Here is a 16,697-nt window from a genome sequence, read left to right as displayed (position 1 = left end):
ACTTTTAGCATTTTACTGCATGACAAGTATTTGATCACCTACCAACCAGTAAGAATTCCGGCTCTCACAGACCTGTTAGTGTTTCTTTAAGAAGCCCTCCTGTTCTCCACTCATTACCTGTATTAACTGCACCTGTTTGAACTCGTTACCTGTATAAAAGACACCTGTCCACACACTCAATCAAACAGACTCCAACCTCTCCACAATGGCCAAGACCAGAGAGCTGTGTAAGGACATCAGGGATAAAATTGTAGACCTGCACAAGGCTGGGATGGGCTGCAGGACAATAGGCAAGCAGCTCGGTGAGAAGGCAACAACTGTTTGCGCAATTATTAGAAAATGGAAGTTCAAGATGACGGTCAATCTCCCTCGGTCTGGGGCTCCATGCAAGATCTCACCTCGTGGGGCATCAATGATCTTGAGGAAGGTGAGGGATCAGCCCAGAACCATACGGCAAGACCTGGTCAATCACCTGAAGAGAGCTGGGACCCCAGTCTCAAAGAAAACCATCAGTAACACACTACGCCCTGCTCAAGCCAGCGCATGTCCTGGCCCGTCTGAAGTTTGCCAATGACTATCTGGATGATCCAGAGGAGGAATGGGAGAAGGTCATGTGGTCTGATGAGACAAAAATAGAGCATTTTGGTCTAAACTCCACTAGCCGTGTTTGGAGGAAGAAGGATGAGTACAACCCCAAGAACCCCATCCCAACCGTGAAGCATGGAGGTGGACACATCATTCTTTGGGGATGCTTTTCTGCAAAGGGGACAGGACGACTGCACCGTATTAAGGGGAGGATGGATGGGGCCATGTATCCACTTTTGTCCTTCAGTTATGAATTCTTTAAAGTTAGTCAGTATGACAACATCCAATAATATGAATCTGAACTCATTTATAAGATCATATTAATGTAGAAGAGACGTCAAACCTTCGCTGTAATTATTGTGCTTTAAACAATGAAGCCTTTTAAGACTGAATCTAGAATCTTTAGCAGGGGCTAAGCTAGTTAGCTCACGTTAGCTTCACTGCATTGAAACCAATGCCTTCTGTTGCTAGCGTTAGCATTAGCGTTAGCACAACAGAGCAGTTGATAGCAGCTTCTTACCGGGTTTCTGTCCCAGAGTTGCTCCAGAGAAAGTCAGCAGAAAGAGAAACTGAAGTCTGAAACCAAACATGTTTCACCGCAGGAACAACACTATTTTACAGAGATCACATTTAGCTTACAGGGAATAACTATATTTGAAGTTTAATGTCAGAGAAATAGAAAGTAAACTCTGTCGCAGATTATTTCCTGTTTCTTCCTCTCTGAGTTAAATATGGGTGGAGTCTTCACCTGTGTCTTCACCTGTCACTCCACCTGTGTCTTCACCTGTGACTCACTGTTCAATTTAAAACCAACAACTGTAACAGAAACACACCAATAACAGCAACGTTGTGAAAGCCACTAGAGGTGGAGGAAGTACTCAGACTATTTACTGAAGTAAAAGGAGTAATACTGCAGTCTAAGAATACTGAGTAAAAGTCCTGCTTTCAAAATGACACTAGAAGTTAAACAGTAATAGCATTTATACAAAATAACCTGTTCCCATTTCTTAAATAAAGTAATTGTAAAATCCTTACATTCTGAAGAGTTCAACAAACATTATTCTATACTTCTTATAATACATGTGAATCTGGTGCACCACTAGAGTTTGGTAGTATTGTAAAAGTCACTAAACATTTATTATTATCAGTATTTATTTCTGAAGATATCTGATTTCAATGCAAGCTTTCCTTAACACACATTTTTACATTTAAGAACAATCTATGATGTCCATATCAATAACTTTATTGACAACAGTTTCATCAAAGCGTCAGAAAGGTTCAGAGATATTCTTTAAGGCTTTTTGAATCTTTCAAAATGTAATTGATCTGTTCTGAAGTGCCATGTCCTGAAAGAATGAAGACTTGTTGAGAAAAACACATTTGAGAACGTAATATTTTACCAATACAACCAAACGATCCAGCTTCCCACTGGATCCCAGAGTTTCTCCAGAGAAAGTCAGCAGAAAGAGAAACTGAAGTCTGAAACCAAACATGTTTCACCGCAGGAACAACACTAGTTTTACTAACGATATTTGAAGTTTATTATTATTATTATCGAGCTTCCATCTTGGTGTTCTCTCTGCCCCAGATTGTTGTACTTCTATCCCAACCGTGGTCACTATTGGATGGTGATATCTGCCAATTGTTGAATGATTTAAAACTTCCCAAGTGCTAATAACAGCAGTCTCAGTGGATGTGAGTCAGGTCGAGTGCACTTTCTGTATTGCTGCTGTTTTATCTTGTGCCTTTTCCATCGTTTATACATACTGAGCCCTTTTCATCCATATACTCCTCTATTATGGACCCATTTGCATCAGTGACGTGACTGACAGAGGGTGTTGAAAACTGCTCAGCACATCACCAGGACGGAGCTGCCATCCATGGAGGACCTCTACACCCAGCGGTGTAGGAAGAAGGCCGGTAGGATATTAAAGGACCCCCATCACCCCAGCAACAGTCTGTTCTGTCTGCTGCCGTCTGGCAGACGGTACCGCAGCATCCGGACCAAGACCACCAGACTCAGAGACAGTTTTATACCACAGGCTATAAGACTGCTGAACTCCTGAGCTGTGTGAATGTCTACTCACATCTGTTTATAGTACACACATACATATATATATATATATATATTATACACATCTGCCATATACATCTGTTTATAGTACACACATACACATATATATATATATTATACACATCTGTTTATAGTACACACACACACACACACACACACACACACACACACACATACATATCTGTTTATAGTACACATATCTATATATTATACATATCTGCCATATACATCTGCTATACATAATATATGCATCTGTCCATACCTCCTCATTCAACAGAGTAAAGTGTTTAAATACTCTCAATGTATTCCAAATATGTATATATTTCACATCCTCAAATCTTTACTGTTATTGTAAATATTCTTCTCTCTTTTTGCACTATTTCATTTATCTTATTTGCACCATGTATGTTGAGTTGTTGGAGGAGCATGGGACATAAGATTTTCATTGCCAACATATACGCTGTATCTGCTGTGCATATGACCAATAAAACTTTGAAACCTTTGAAACCTTGAAACCTTGAAACCTGCCCCAGAGGGTGCTGTGTGCATTAAAATCACCACCAGATGATTTCCCCCTGTGCCAATCCACCTGCGTCATTTAATATGCCGGGATTTAGTCCAGGGATTGTAATCAGGTATTATTGTCAGACTATCCCTTCCAGCCCAAACTTTATTAACAATGGATTCCTGATCCCTACCTTTATAAATAACATTATAACTTACCCCATTTTTAATAAACACACCTCCAGCTCCACCTTTCCCAGAGCCCCTATCATTTCAGTTTCCCGGTAAATTTCTGACAAACGTTTTGAATTCTTGACCATTTGCGAGAAGACCTTCTGCATTCCACTGTGAAATAACTCACATTATGAAGAAACATCCCCCCTGTCTGCGAGTGAGATGAGCCCTCCTTTAACATTCCCCCCACTCATTCCCAGTTTAGCCCTGTGTTGCAGGCCTGGTCTGCTCCTTTAAGGAAGGCAGCTGCAGGGAGGAGTTGTGGGAGATCTTCCAGTTAGAGTGGCGATTCAAACAAGCTGGGAGAGGGGGGGTAGCAAAGCTGTCAAGCTTTGGATGGACAGGGGAGGTAGTGGCACAGGAGCTGTTAATAAAAAATCACAGTTTTTGTCCAGCTGTTTTATGGCCTCAGATACCTCTCTGGCTTTTGGGTGTACCTAAGGTGGATGTAGGATTGCTTGAAGTTAAAACTAAGAACAATGAAGCGGATATGGTGTTTGAGTTTCAGTGTTATGTGAGAGAACATTATGGGGATCATCTACTAATTTTTACTGATGGGTCAAAAGATCAAGAAACTGAAGCAACAGGAGCGGCTTTTATTGTTCAAAGATTAAAGGTAGAGTCATCTAAGAGGACATCAGATTTTTTGCATGTGTTTACTATTGAGCTATATGCTATTTTAATGGCAATACGGTGGACTGAGCATCTTGTAAATCAGAAGGTATTGATTTGTAGTGATTCTGTTTCAGCCATCACTAGTATTGGGGTAGGGACAGCGAAGAGCCATCAGGATCTTATATATGAGATCCAGATGGAAATTAGAAATGTGGCTGTGAGAGGAGTGGTGATCTCTCTGATGTGGGTCCCAGCCCATACTGGAATCTCAAGAAATGAGAAAGCTGATAAATTAGCTAAAGCAGCTGTAAAAAAGGATAATGTGGAGGTAACATTACATCTGTCTAAGGCTGAGGGGAAATGTCTTGTGTGGAGGGGGATCATGATCCAGTGGCAACAATTATGGGAGAGAGAGACTAAAGGAAGACATTTGTTCTCATTGAATGGAAGAGTGAGTGAGGCAACTAAACCTTGTGGAGGGATGAGAAGGAAGGGACAGGGTACTATTGCGAGAATGAGAATTGGTCATACATTATTGAATAGTACTCTTTTTATCATGGGTAAACATCAAGATGGAATGTGTGATGAATGTCAACAAGTGGGAGGGGAAGGTGTTGTTTTTTAAAGTATTTATCAGACACTGGACTAATTAAAAGAATATGAAGAGATGACTTAAATGATCCTGAAGGTGGCAGCAATGCAACAATTTGGATGCCAGCTGCCATAAAAAACCCACCGAAGAAGACACAGGTGAAGACACAGGTGAAGACTCCACCCATCAGAAACTCAGAGAGGAAGAAACGGGAAATAATCTGCGACAGAGTTTACTTTCTATTTCTCTGACATTAAACTTCAAATATAGTTATTCCCTGTAAGCTAGGGTGACCAGACGTCCTCTTTTGCCCGGACATGTCCTCTTTTTATGTCCTGTCCGGAGCGTCCGGGGGGGTTTTATAAATTCATGAAAACGTCCGGTTTTCACAGTTTTTCATGGGACCATTAAGCGTGTACTTAAATTGAATGGCGCTTTGCACAGAAGTCTACTGTACTTAGACTTCCCCCCCAACAAACGCAAGTGTCCTCTTTTTCGCCACCTCAAATCTGGTCACCCTATGTAAGCTAAATGTGATCTCTGTAAAATAGTGTTGTTCCTGCGGTGAAACATGTTTGGTTTCAGACTACAGTTTCTCTTTCTGCTGACTTTCTCTGGAGAAACTCTGGGACAGGAACCCGGTAAGAAGCTGCTATCAACTGCTCTGTTGTGCTAACGCTAACGCTAATGCTAACGCTAGCAACCGAACGCATTGGTTTCAATGCAGTGAAGCTAACGTGAGCTAACTAGCTTAGCCCCTGCTAAAGATTCTAGATTCAGTCTTAAAAGGCTTCATTGTTTAAAGCACAATAATTACTGCGAAGGTTTGACGTCTCTTCTACATTAATATGATCTTATAAATGAGTTCAGATTCATATTATTGGATGTTGTCATACTGACTAACTTGAAAGAATTCATAACTGAAGGAGAAAAGTGTTTTTAACGGGGTTTAATGTACATTTCAGGCTCGGTTTTATTGTATAGAGGAGCTGTGTTGATGTTGGGGTGACTTTATATACAGCTACATGTGTTAGAAACATGGATCTAACAGAGGGCCCTGCGGGATGTTACTTTCGATATCTCCCGACAGCTGCAAAGATGGCGGCTCTCCTGCTGCTGAACACTACTGTGGGTAGAGGAGTGACGTCATGCTGCATGATCAAACCAATAATGATTACCGATTAACTGACTGGAGAAGTACTCCCATTACTAGTACTCAGATCTTGTACTTCAGTAAAAGTAGAAGTACTCAGATCTTGTACTTGAGTAAAGTAGAAGTACTCAGAGCTTGTACTTGAGTAAAGTAGAAGTACTCAGGTCTTGTACTTGAGTAAAGTAGAAGTACTCAGGTCTTGTACTTGAGTAAAGTAGAAGTACTCAGATCTTGTACTTGAGTAAAGTAGAAGTACTCAGATCTTGTACTTGGGTAAAGTAGAAGTACCAGAGTGTAGGAATACTCTGTCTCAGTAAAAGTATTCTAAATGTTCCTCCAGTGAAAGTAGAAAGTACTCTCCTCTAAATGTACTTAAAGTAGCGACAGTAAATGTAGTCATTGTCTGATTGGTCCATTTCAGAATAATATCTCTGATATGTTTTATAATGATTGATCATTAAAGTGTTCTCAGAGCTGGTAAAGGTGCAGCTAGTTTGAATGGCTTTGTATACTGCAGGGTAGCTGCTGGATTTACTGCAGGTGAACTACAGTCTGATTTAAGGGCTGATTTATATTTACCATCATTCATCCTAATCTGCCTAGCAACTACAGGGATTAAATACATGTGGTGGAGTAGAAGTACACAGTAGAAAACTTGAGATACTCAAGTAAATTACAAATTCCCTCAAAATTGTACTGCAGTTCAGTACTGTAGTAAATGTACTTCCCACCTCTGTCGATATGTGTGTATCATTTGCACATACCCTGTCTGATGAGTAAAGTCAAATATGAATGGGTACATTTATTTTCCTGTTACTTTAGTCCAGTGGGCTCCAACCTTTTTAAGCCCAAGATCCCTGACCTCCACCTTGGTGAGAGGCAAGATCTACCTATTTAAGCGTTGAAAGAAAAGACAGCCCAGATTGTACTTCAGACTTGATGCCTTTTATTCAGGCTAACTGTATTTGAATTACGTGAAATGCTTTGGTGCAACGTTCAAATGTATGCAACAAAGAAAACACTGTAACTAGCTTATCAAACTGGCCATAGCTTCACATCAACTTCAATTCTAAGTTATTCAATTTCATTTCAACACAAAAAGAAAAGGAATGTGGAATTTGTGGAATTTCCCTCATACTGTATGAGGACAGTATTTTGTTTAAGGTAGACAAGCAGATCATATCAAGTGTTATGCCTATCCACTGAAGCTTCAAGTCACATATCAGCATTTTAGAAAATACAACTGTGATTCTAACACAATTCTCAATGCAATTAGGCCAAGTACAGCTTTATATCCAACACAAAAAATAAAGGTGTGGCCTATTTCCTTTTGTATGAGGTAATTACTTTGTTCATAGAAGGCACACACCCACACACAACACACTAGCAGTGAGCAGATCACATGCAGTGTTGTGCTTATCCACTCAAGCTTCATGCAAGTTACATAACATCAGTATTTTAGAAAATATATATAAATAAAATGTATTACTATTATTAAAATAGAACTGTAACTGTGTTTTAACAAAATTCTCAGTCAGTGCAGTTATGTACCATCTTATGCATCATCACTTTTCACATTGCCATCAGATGTCAAAACTGGCATGTTACTCACAGGTTAGTGAGAGGGCTGCGGCTGAATACTGTCTGTGAGTGCTTTGTAGTTTGGCTCATAGCTACTGACAGCTAGTCTGAGACTGTGAGGTGTTTGTCGGTGAGGTGGCTCCTGTACTTTGATTGAATTATTTTCATCTGTGAAAACGCCATTTCACAGAGGTAAGTAGAGCCAAAGTAGGCACTCACTCTTAGTGCACATGAGGGGAGGAGGGGAAACTTCTCCCTGCTGACAATTCCCCAAAAGGTACTGTCCCGTGATCTTACTTTCAGCTCATCGTCATTTTGCAAATCAACCATCTCCATGTCAACCCCACTAGGCAGAGCAAATACCTGCTGTAATTTGGCAGCTACCTGTTCCACATCAATGGTCAGGAATGGGTTCAAGACGAATGCAGCAACATCTTCCATGACGTCTAATTCACCAAAACGCCGACTGAACTCTGCTGCCACTTTGTCCAGGTGAACACAGTACTGCTCAGGGTGAAAAGCAACCTTGTCACCGATGGCCTGTGACATTTTCTCCAGGTTGGGAAAGTGTGTCAGCCTTTTTCAGCTGTGAGTTCCAAACACCGAGCTTGGCCTTGAACGCATTCACTGCGCTTATCATGTGGGGCAGGTGTCGCTCTTTTCCCTGGAGCTCGTTCAGTGCGTTCAGTTTTACCGTCAGGTCTGTCAGAAACCCCAGGTCCAGCAGCCACTGATCATCTGACAGCTCCTCATGTATTGGGGCCAAGCTGGACACTGCGGAGCGCGGTTTTGGTGTGGTCTTTGTTTTTGAAGCCGTTGAAAAGCGTCTCTGCAGTGATGGCCATTGCCTCCTTGAATAAATCGCCATCTGTAAAATGCTTCTTGTGTTTAGCCAAAAGGTGACTAATACAAAATGAAGCTTCAGTCGCAGCCTTATTTTTGAGCCGCAGGTTTTGTGAAAAGCAACTGCTGGCCTGAGCCTTCAACCCCGCTTTCAGCTCAGCAACTTTCCTAGCGGGATTGCGCTCTTGGCGGGGAAACTGTCTTTGAATTTGTCGTGGTTGGTGTTGTGGTGCCGCTCCAGATTTCCTCTTTTAGACAGCGCTGGAGTTTGGTTGCACAGCATACAAACACACTCGTCTTTCACCATGTTGAAAATGAATTCCTCTTCCCATTCCTCGTGGAAATGACACGTTTTCGACTTTCTCTGAGCCTCCGCCATGCCAGCTGACAACATTGCGGTCTACTAGCTATCGCCTGTTAGTGCTGTATATTGTCATTTTGATAAAAATGAATGTGCAAGTATCGTTCTTTGATCTTATTAGTCAATTTAATGCCGCCTGTTGCGCTGAAAAAATACAAAAATGTTTACAAAATAATTGTTCTATTCTTTTCGGGATCTACAGGGAATGTTTCAAAGATCTACCTGTCGATCTCGCTTGACGGGTTGGCACCACTGCTTTAGTCCATTAAGCTCAGATCAGCTGTTTACCCTTCCTGCAGAACCTCTGAGTCAACAGACATTGCTTTCTATTTACATCCCTGAGAGCCAATGTCTGATACAGTCATGATTAAATGTGCTTTCTCTTCCAGATGCTGTCAGAGTGGTGGTTCCAGAAGGTGGTGGTGATGCTGTATTACCAGTCTCCATCGGCAGGAACGCTGAAAGACTTTTCTTTGACTGGAGGAAAGTCGGTCCTGGAGGAGAAGTCCTGCAGGAGGTTTTCCTGTACGATGCCGGCCTCCATTACAACAACGGTTTTCGGGGTCAGAGTGAGCAGTTCAAAGGTCGAGTCTCACATTTTCCTGGAGAACTGAAGCACGGCAACGCCTCCATCATCATCAGAAAGACGAAGGCGTCCGACGCTGGAAGATACTCCTGTTATTTTCCACATCTGCAGCCTCGTCAGACATTCTACGTTGAGCTGGATGTTGGTGAGTACTCTTGTTGGACCAACACGCATCCTGCCTTTTGGCGGCAAGAGACGCTGCGTTTGAACGGCCCCTGAGAATTGAACACTAAACGTAAACATCGTAGGCTTGGTCATGTTCATTTAATGTGAGGAAACATTGAGACGATATAAACATCGGATGAATGGTGCTGCCCTTCTAGATACCAATGGGAACAGGAAGCGTGTGTGAGTCTACATTTGAAGTGTTGGGTGAACTTGTGTCTCTGCTCATGTTTTCCCGTCTCCATTTTAGAACGTAAAACACTTTAGGAAGCAAGGAATATTTGACAAGAAATTCAATCAAATGTTTTGTCTTTAAGAACTCAAACTTAAGGACCGATCAGGAGAACTCTCAGGTGAGCCGTGACGTCACTGAGCAGTGTGCTGCAGCTCCTGAGACCTCAGTGTTACTTAAAGATGTAGATCAAGTCGTATCCGTAACAGTGGTGGTGAGGGTTCCTATGCTCTAGATTCACCCGTAGAGCGCTGTCTTACTTCAAGTGACGGCACTTCAAACACGTTCAAATGTCTTCTTTGCAAACTGCATTAGTTCACAGGTGAGTGGTGAAAGAGACAAACAGCTGATTTTCTGTTCAGTCGGATGTTTATTAAAGCCCTTTCACAACACCTGATTTCCATTGGCTGTTGCCTTGTAGCTGTAGCATCTGCTCCATCAGGTGAGAACAGGTTTACCTCCCTCTGGTCACCTATGATCATATTTGAACTCCTGTGCAGCTAATTCCTGCCACCAAGTTTTCAAAATGATATTGCAGGATAAATCTGAAGTAAATAAAATGACATGAAAACAACAAACATAAACGGCTCCTACTCTGTGAGACCTGGCTGCAAGACATGCTGTGTATCCCCTTTGGGACCATGAAGGGGAGTTTCTATTCTGTAGTTTATCCGTCCCTCATAAGTCTTTGTGTTCCTTCTGTTCACAGCTGCAACTCCAAAGCCGTCCGTCACAACTCTAACTGCCACAGCAGACTGGGCGTATCTGCAGTGTGAGGTTCCTGGTGCTTCTGTGAACACTAAAGTAGAGTGGCAGAGCAGCACTGGAAGCATCCTCCATGCTGAGGAGAAACGAGTCCCAGAGGAAGAACACGTCTTCATCACTCTCTGCGTTAAGGTGACCAGGACCGACCGCTACCAGTGTGTGGTCTCTCAGGAGGACATCAAGCATCGGGTCTCTGCTCAGATCTTTGTGTACATCAGTGGTGAGATGAGTTCCTCTGCTTTATCTAAAAAATAACCTGAAACAAGATATTACAAAGTGTGTGTGTGTGTGTGTGTGTGTGTGTGTGTGCGATGTCTTTCAGAGAAAGAGAGTGAGGACCCATCCAGCACAGGGACCATGGTTGGTGTTGGCATCGGTTCATTTGTTTTGGGAGTTTTAACTCTTGCTGCAGTTCTGTGTGTTCTTGAACGTGCAAAGCGCATTAAAAGACGCCACAGTAAAGGTACGTTTATATAATTCTATGTATTTCTTCTTAATCTGCACACACCAACGTATCAGATGTGTCCAGAGTCTGGTCTCTGTGTCTTCTCAGATGAGCTTCATTGTGTTAGTGTTTACATCAGGTTGATTTATTGACACCACAAACACATCCAGATATAAACGATGATACCAGACGACTGAAAGCATGAGTAATGTACAGCAGTGGAAACAGAAACCTGAATGAGAAGAGAATCAAAGTCTCAGTCAGACTGCAGGAGGAGTGTGTGATGGTGTCCCTCAGGGGTCATCTGTACACACACATTCATTCCTGCTGACTCAAACATTCATCAAGAACAAACTCACTCTGAGAGATTATACCCAGAAGGACATGTTGTTGTTGGATCATCAGTAATATTTCTGTTTGGATAAAAGTTGACTTTATGTAATCTATGTTTGATTTTCTCTGCTGCAGGTTCTCCTGTGAAGAGACTTCTGCTCTTCAACAAAGGTGTGTATAGCTAGACTAACGGCTGTTTAAGAGGTCCTTCTGATCAGTGTGTGTTTCTTGGTTTGGAGAAGGCCTTTTGTAGCGGCCGATTACGCGTATCCAAATGTTCAAAGGCCTCTTAGTCTGCGGTGCGCATTCCAGTGTTGACTCCCATGAAAACCCAGATACCTTCATGGTTCCATTTAAATGCTGTATTCCTTGGTTGTCGATAAATCCTTTGCCGGCCCACTGCCGATTTGGGACTTCTGCACAGCACAAACAAAATGTATACTCACAAAAATACAGCTAGGGATGCGTGCGGTCAGAGCCTTCTTCCCTTGCCCCTTCCAGACTTCCATTCAGACCTTTTTCTTTGTCACGCTGGCAACGCCATCTCTACCTGAGACTGCCCTCTTGAGCGTGCGCACTACGGTGTGCTATGATTATTTTCTAGAACAACAAAAACATGAACTTATGGCGGCCCATAAACAAAGCCCAATGTCAGGTAAACTGTATGATTATAATTAGGTTCATTAATGTTAACTTTAGAGAATGCGCAATGTGCTCATCAAGTGGTCGATAAGTACAGTAAATAAAATGCCCAAATGGCTCTCACACCTTTCTTCACACCAAAGCCTCTCGTAGAATTCAGTAGAGTAGCTTGTGGTTGCATGGATACACACATATGACATTAAACTCCATAAACCTGAAACTACCTGAACTCCTTGGTTTCCACACAGCTTCTCTTCCTGACTGTAACTCTCTAAAGGGTACAGAGGGAGCCCCCTGATTGAAGCGTTACAGAGACAAACTCAGGACCAAAGATCAGAGTAATGGAGTCATTAAATGGAGATGAAAGCCTACTTTAGCAAAGCACAACTATTCACAAAGAGCTAAACTATTCAACGAGTTCCTTCTACTAGATACCAGACGACTGAAAGCATGAGTAATGTACAGCAGTGGAAACAGAGACCTGAATGAGAGGAGAATCAAAGTCTCAGTCAGACTGCAGGAGGAGTGTGTGATGGTGTCCCTCAGGGGTCATCTGTACACACACATTCATTCCTGCTGACTCAAACATTCATCAAGAACAAACTCACTCTGAGAGATTATACCCAGAAGGACATGTTGTTGTTGGATCATCAGTAATATTTCTGTTTGGATAAAAGTTGACTTTATGTAATCTATGTTTGATTTTCTCTGCTACAGATTCTGATCTGGAGGGAGTTATCTGCTTCAACAAAGGTTTGTATAGCTAGACTAACGGCTGTTTAAGAGGTCCTTCTGATCAGTGTGTGTTTCTTGGTTTGGAGAAGGCCTTTTGTAGCGGCCGATTACGCGTATCCAAATGTTCAAAGGCCTCTTAGTCTGCGGTGCGCATTCGAGTATTGACTCCCATGAAAACCCAGATACTTCATGGTTCCATTTAAATGCTGTATTCCTTGGTTGTTGATAAATCCTTTGCCGGCCCACTGCCGATTTGGGACTTCTGCACAGCACAAACAAAATGTATACTCACAAAAATACAGCTAGGGATGCGTGCGGTCAGAGCCTTCTTCCCTTGCCCCTTCCAGACTTCCATTCAGACCTTTTTCTTTGTCACGCTGGCAACGCCATCTCTACCTGAGACTGCCCTCTTGAGCGTGCGCACTACGGTGTGCTATGATTATTTTCTAGAACAACAAAAACATGAACTTATGGCGGCCCATAAACAAAGCACAATGTCAGGTAAACTGTATGATTATAATTAGGTTCATTAATGTTAACTTTAGAGAATGTGCAATGTGCTCATCAAGTGGTCGATAAGTACAGTAAATAAAATGCCCAAATGGCTCTCACACCTTTCTTCACACCAAAGCCTCTCCTAGAATTCAGTAGAGTAGCTTGTGGTTGCATGGATACACACATATGATATTAAACTCCATAAACCTGAAACTACCTGAACTCCTTGGTTTCCACACAGCTTCTCTTCCTGACTGTAACTCTGTAAAGGGTACAGAGGGAGCCCCCTGATTGAAGCGTTACAGAGACAAACTCAGGACCAAAGATCAGAGTAATGGAGTCATTAAATGGAGATGAAAGCCTACTTTAGCAAAGCACAACTATTCACAAAGAGCTAAACTATTCAACGAGTTCCTTCTACTAGATACCAGACGACTGAAAGCATGAGTAATGTACAGCAGTGGAAACAGAGACCTGAATGAGAAGAGAATCAAAGTCTCAGTCAGACTGCAGGAGGAGTGTGTGATGGTGTCCCTCAGGGGTCATCTGTACACACACATTCATTCCTGCTGACTCAAACATTCATCAAGAACAAACTCACTCTGAGAGATTATACCCAGAAGGACATGTTGTTGTTGGATCATCAGTAATATTTCTGTTTGGATAAAAGTTGACTTTATGTAATCTATGTTTGATTTTCTCTGCTGCAGGTTCTCCTGTGGGGAAACTTATCCACTTCAACAAAGGTTTGTATAGCTAGACTAACGGCTGTTTAAGAGGTCCTTCTGATCAGTGTGTGTTTCTTGGTTTGGAGAAGGCCTTTTGTAGCGGCCGATTACGCGTATCCAAATGTTCAAAGGCCTCTTAGTCTGCGGTGCGCATTCCAGTATTGACTCCCATGAAAACCCAGATACTTCATGGTTCCATTTAAATGCTGTATTCCTTGGTTGTCGATAAATCCTTTGCCGGCCCACTGCCGATTTGGGACTTCTGCACAGCACAAACAAAATGTATACTCACAAAAATACAGCTAGGGATGCGTGCGGTCAGAGCCTTCTTCCCTTGCCCCTTCCAGACTTCCATTCAGACCTTTTTCTTTGTCCCGCTGGCAACGCCATCTCTACCTGAGGCTGCCCTCTTGAGCGTGCGCACTACGGTGTGCTATGATTATTTTCTAGAACAACAAAAACATGAACTTATGGCGGCCCATAAACAAAGCCCAATGTCAGGTAAACTGTATGATTATAATTAGGTTCATTAATGTTAACTTTAGAGAATGTGCAATGTGCTCATCAAGTGGTCGATAAGTACAGTAAATAAAATGCCCAAATGGCTCTCACACCTTTCTTCACACCAAAGCCTCTCCTAGAATTCAGTAGAGTAGCTTGTGGTTGCATGGATACACACATATGATATTAAACTCCATAAACCTGAAACTACCTGAACTCCTTGGTTTCCACACAGCTTCTCTTCCTGACTGTAACTCTGTAAAGGGTACTGTAGGGGTCGGCGAACCTTTATGAATTATTCTGGCTGTTAACCAGACCTGCTCATTGACCTTTCAGAAGATATTGAGTCTATGCAAGTTTACCGCCAGGCTCGGATCCACCTGGATCAGCAAGATCTTACCTCTGATAACCCTGAATGAACCAGGTTCAATTACCTGCTGTTTCAAAGCAGACGACTCACTAAATCCATTTAAGCGATCCCGTAGGATTCTGGTATCTGTAGTGAGGTGTGGCCCTACCTAATGGTGTGTGTGTGTGTGGCAGTTTTGCATCTTACCTTAAATCAGGAGAGGACAGCACTGAATCCTGTTAAGCTATCCCAGTCCAAAAGAGTGGGATGATTTTACTCAGAGAAATGGTCCACACTTTGACAGGGGTTTACCTTCTCTCGTTACGTGACAATCATACAGAATGTTTCTACTGTGCTCTAAATCCCTACATCCTAAATACCTAATACAACAACATTAATTCATAGAGTTAGTTCCCTCCAATAGAATTCAGAGGTTAGGTCTTCCTCATGAACACGGGGACTGTACAAACATAGAGGTTAGTATATAGCAATTTTTAGAGTATCCCGGAAAAGCTCTCTGGTTAACATACAGCAGTTTGAGAGTACTCACCAAGGAGAACCCCCGTCTCCGTTCTTTCCTCTCTTCCCCCATATAGCCTTATATGAGGGGGAGTGTCATGGCTACCGGTGTGTGAGACTGGACATGTCCAGACTTGCCTCAGATGGTCAAGTTTAAGCTGAGCTGGAAGCTCCAGTACTTTGCCATTGAGTCCGGGCTCCTGTTTACGACCTGCTGCGAGTGAAGACAGCTGTTCCCCCCCCCTCCCGCTAGACAGTGGCCTCTATCAACTCTCCAAACCGTTAACCTTTTACACATGGGCGGAGAAGAACATACAATATAATGCATTTTCATTGTAGGTTATACATGATTATATGTTATTATATTAACTTTAATTTGAATTATTATCTCAGTATGGGAACCCCAACAGTGCAGAGGGAGCCCCCTGATTGAAACGTTACAGAAACAAACTCACTCTGAGAGATTATACCCAGAAGGACATGTTGTTGTTGGATCATCAGTAATATTTCTGTTTGGATAAAAGTTGACTTTATGTAATCTATGTTTGATTTTCTCTGCTGCAGGTTCTCCTCTGAGGAAACTTATCCGCTTCAACAAAGGTTTGTATAGCTAGACTAACGGCTGTTTAAGAGATCCTTCTGATCAGTGTGTGTTTCTTGGTTTGGAGGAGGCCTTTTGTAGCGGCCGATTACGCGTATCCAAATGTTCAAAGCCTCTTAGTCTGCGGTGCGCATTCCAGTATTGACTCCCATGAAAACCCAGATACTTCATGGTTCCATTTAAATGCTGTATTCCTTGGTTGTCGATAAATCCTTTGCCGGCCCACTGCCGATTTGGGACTTCTGCACAGCACAAACAAAATGTATACTCACAAAAATACAGCTAGGGATGCGTGCGGTCAGAGCCTTCTTCCCTTGCCCCTTCCAGACTTCCATTCAGACCTTTTTCTTTGTCCCGCTGGCAACGCCATCTCTACCTGAGGCTGCCCTCTTGAGCGTGCGCACTACGGTGTGCTATGATTATTTTCTAGAACAACAAAAACATGAACTTATGGCGGCCCATAAACAAAGCACAATGTCAGGTAAACTGTATGATTATAATTAGGTTCATTAATGTTAACTTTAGAGAATGTGCTCATCAAGTGGTCGATAAGTACAGTAAATAAAATGCCCAAATGGCTCTCACACCTTTCTTCACACCAAAGCCTCTCCTAGAATTCAGTAGAGTAGCTTGTGGTTGCATGGATACACACATATGACATTAAACTCCATAAACCTGAAACTACCTGAACTCCTTGGTTTCCACACAGCTTCTCTTCCTGACTGTAATTAGTGCGAATGCTGTGCAGCTCGGTAAAGAGGCCTTCTTCAGATCCTAACATCAGCGTGTATTGCGCAACTCGCTGACGTTAGAGTGCGTGATGTCACAGGTAGAGGTCGGAGAGCTTGAAATTTGCCTTAAACTTTTTTTAAAAACTTGCCATAATTCCCGAACCCTATACTCCTGGGACACAATTTTATGCTTGAATTATAGGAAAACCTCTCTTAGGTTGAAAAGTAAAAACAATTTAAGCAAAGAACTTTAAAAAATGCCTCTTGAGGGAACCAAGCGACAAAAACTTTCACATGTGTCCATTAAGTCCCATTGTAAATTTTTTTT

The 16,697-nt window shown here is 42.3% G+C and overlaps 2 protein-coding genes across 9 annotated transcripts in view; one reads left to right on the top strand and one right to left on the bottom strand.

The window, feature by feature from the left end:
- The window catches only part of LOC134882975 (butyrophilin subfamily 1 member A1-like), a 158,419-nt gene that overhangs the window by 67,289 nt on the left and 74,433 nt on the right, over positions 1-16,697 (bottom strand). The window lies entirely within an intron of this gene.
- The window catches only part of LOC134882980 (butyrophilin subfamily 1 member A1-like), a 52,411-nt gene continuing 40,495 nt past the window's right edge, over positions 4,782-16,697 (top strand). The window contains exons 1-8 of the mRNA XM_063911043.1: positions 4,782-5,245; positions 8,932-9,273; positions 9,611-9,646; positions 10,235-10,510; positions 10,613-10,753; positions 11,204-11,239; positions 12,428-12,463; positions 13,651-13,686. Of these exons, the coding sequence (XP_063767113.1) occupies positions 5,176-5,245; positions 8,932-9,273; positions 9,611-9,646; positions 10,235-10,510; positions 10,613-10,753; positions 11,204-11,239; positions 12,428-12,463; positions 13,651-13,686 (973 nt within the window). The 5' untranslated portion in view covers positions 4,782-5,175. The remainder of the gene's footprint in view (positions 5,246-8,931; positions 9,274-9,610; positions 9,647-10,234; positions 10,511-10,612; positions 10,754-11,203; positions 11,240-12,427; positions 12,464-13,650; positions 13,687-16,697) is intronic.

This window comes from Eleginops maclovinus, chromosome 20, assembly GCF_036324505.1.
Source record: "Eleginops maclovinus isolate JMC-PN-2008 ecotype Puerto Natales chromosome 20, JC_Emac_rtc_rv5, whole genome shotgun sequence".
Classification (NCBI taxonomy): domain Eukaryota; kingdom Metazoa; phylum Chordata; class Actinopteri; order Perciformes; family Eleginopidae; genus Eleginops; species Eleginops maclovinus.
Note: the sequence above shows the minus strand (reverse complement) of the source record. Positions and strands in the feature narration are given on the sequence as shown.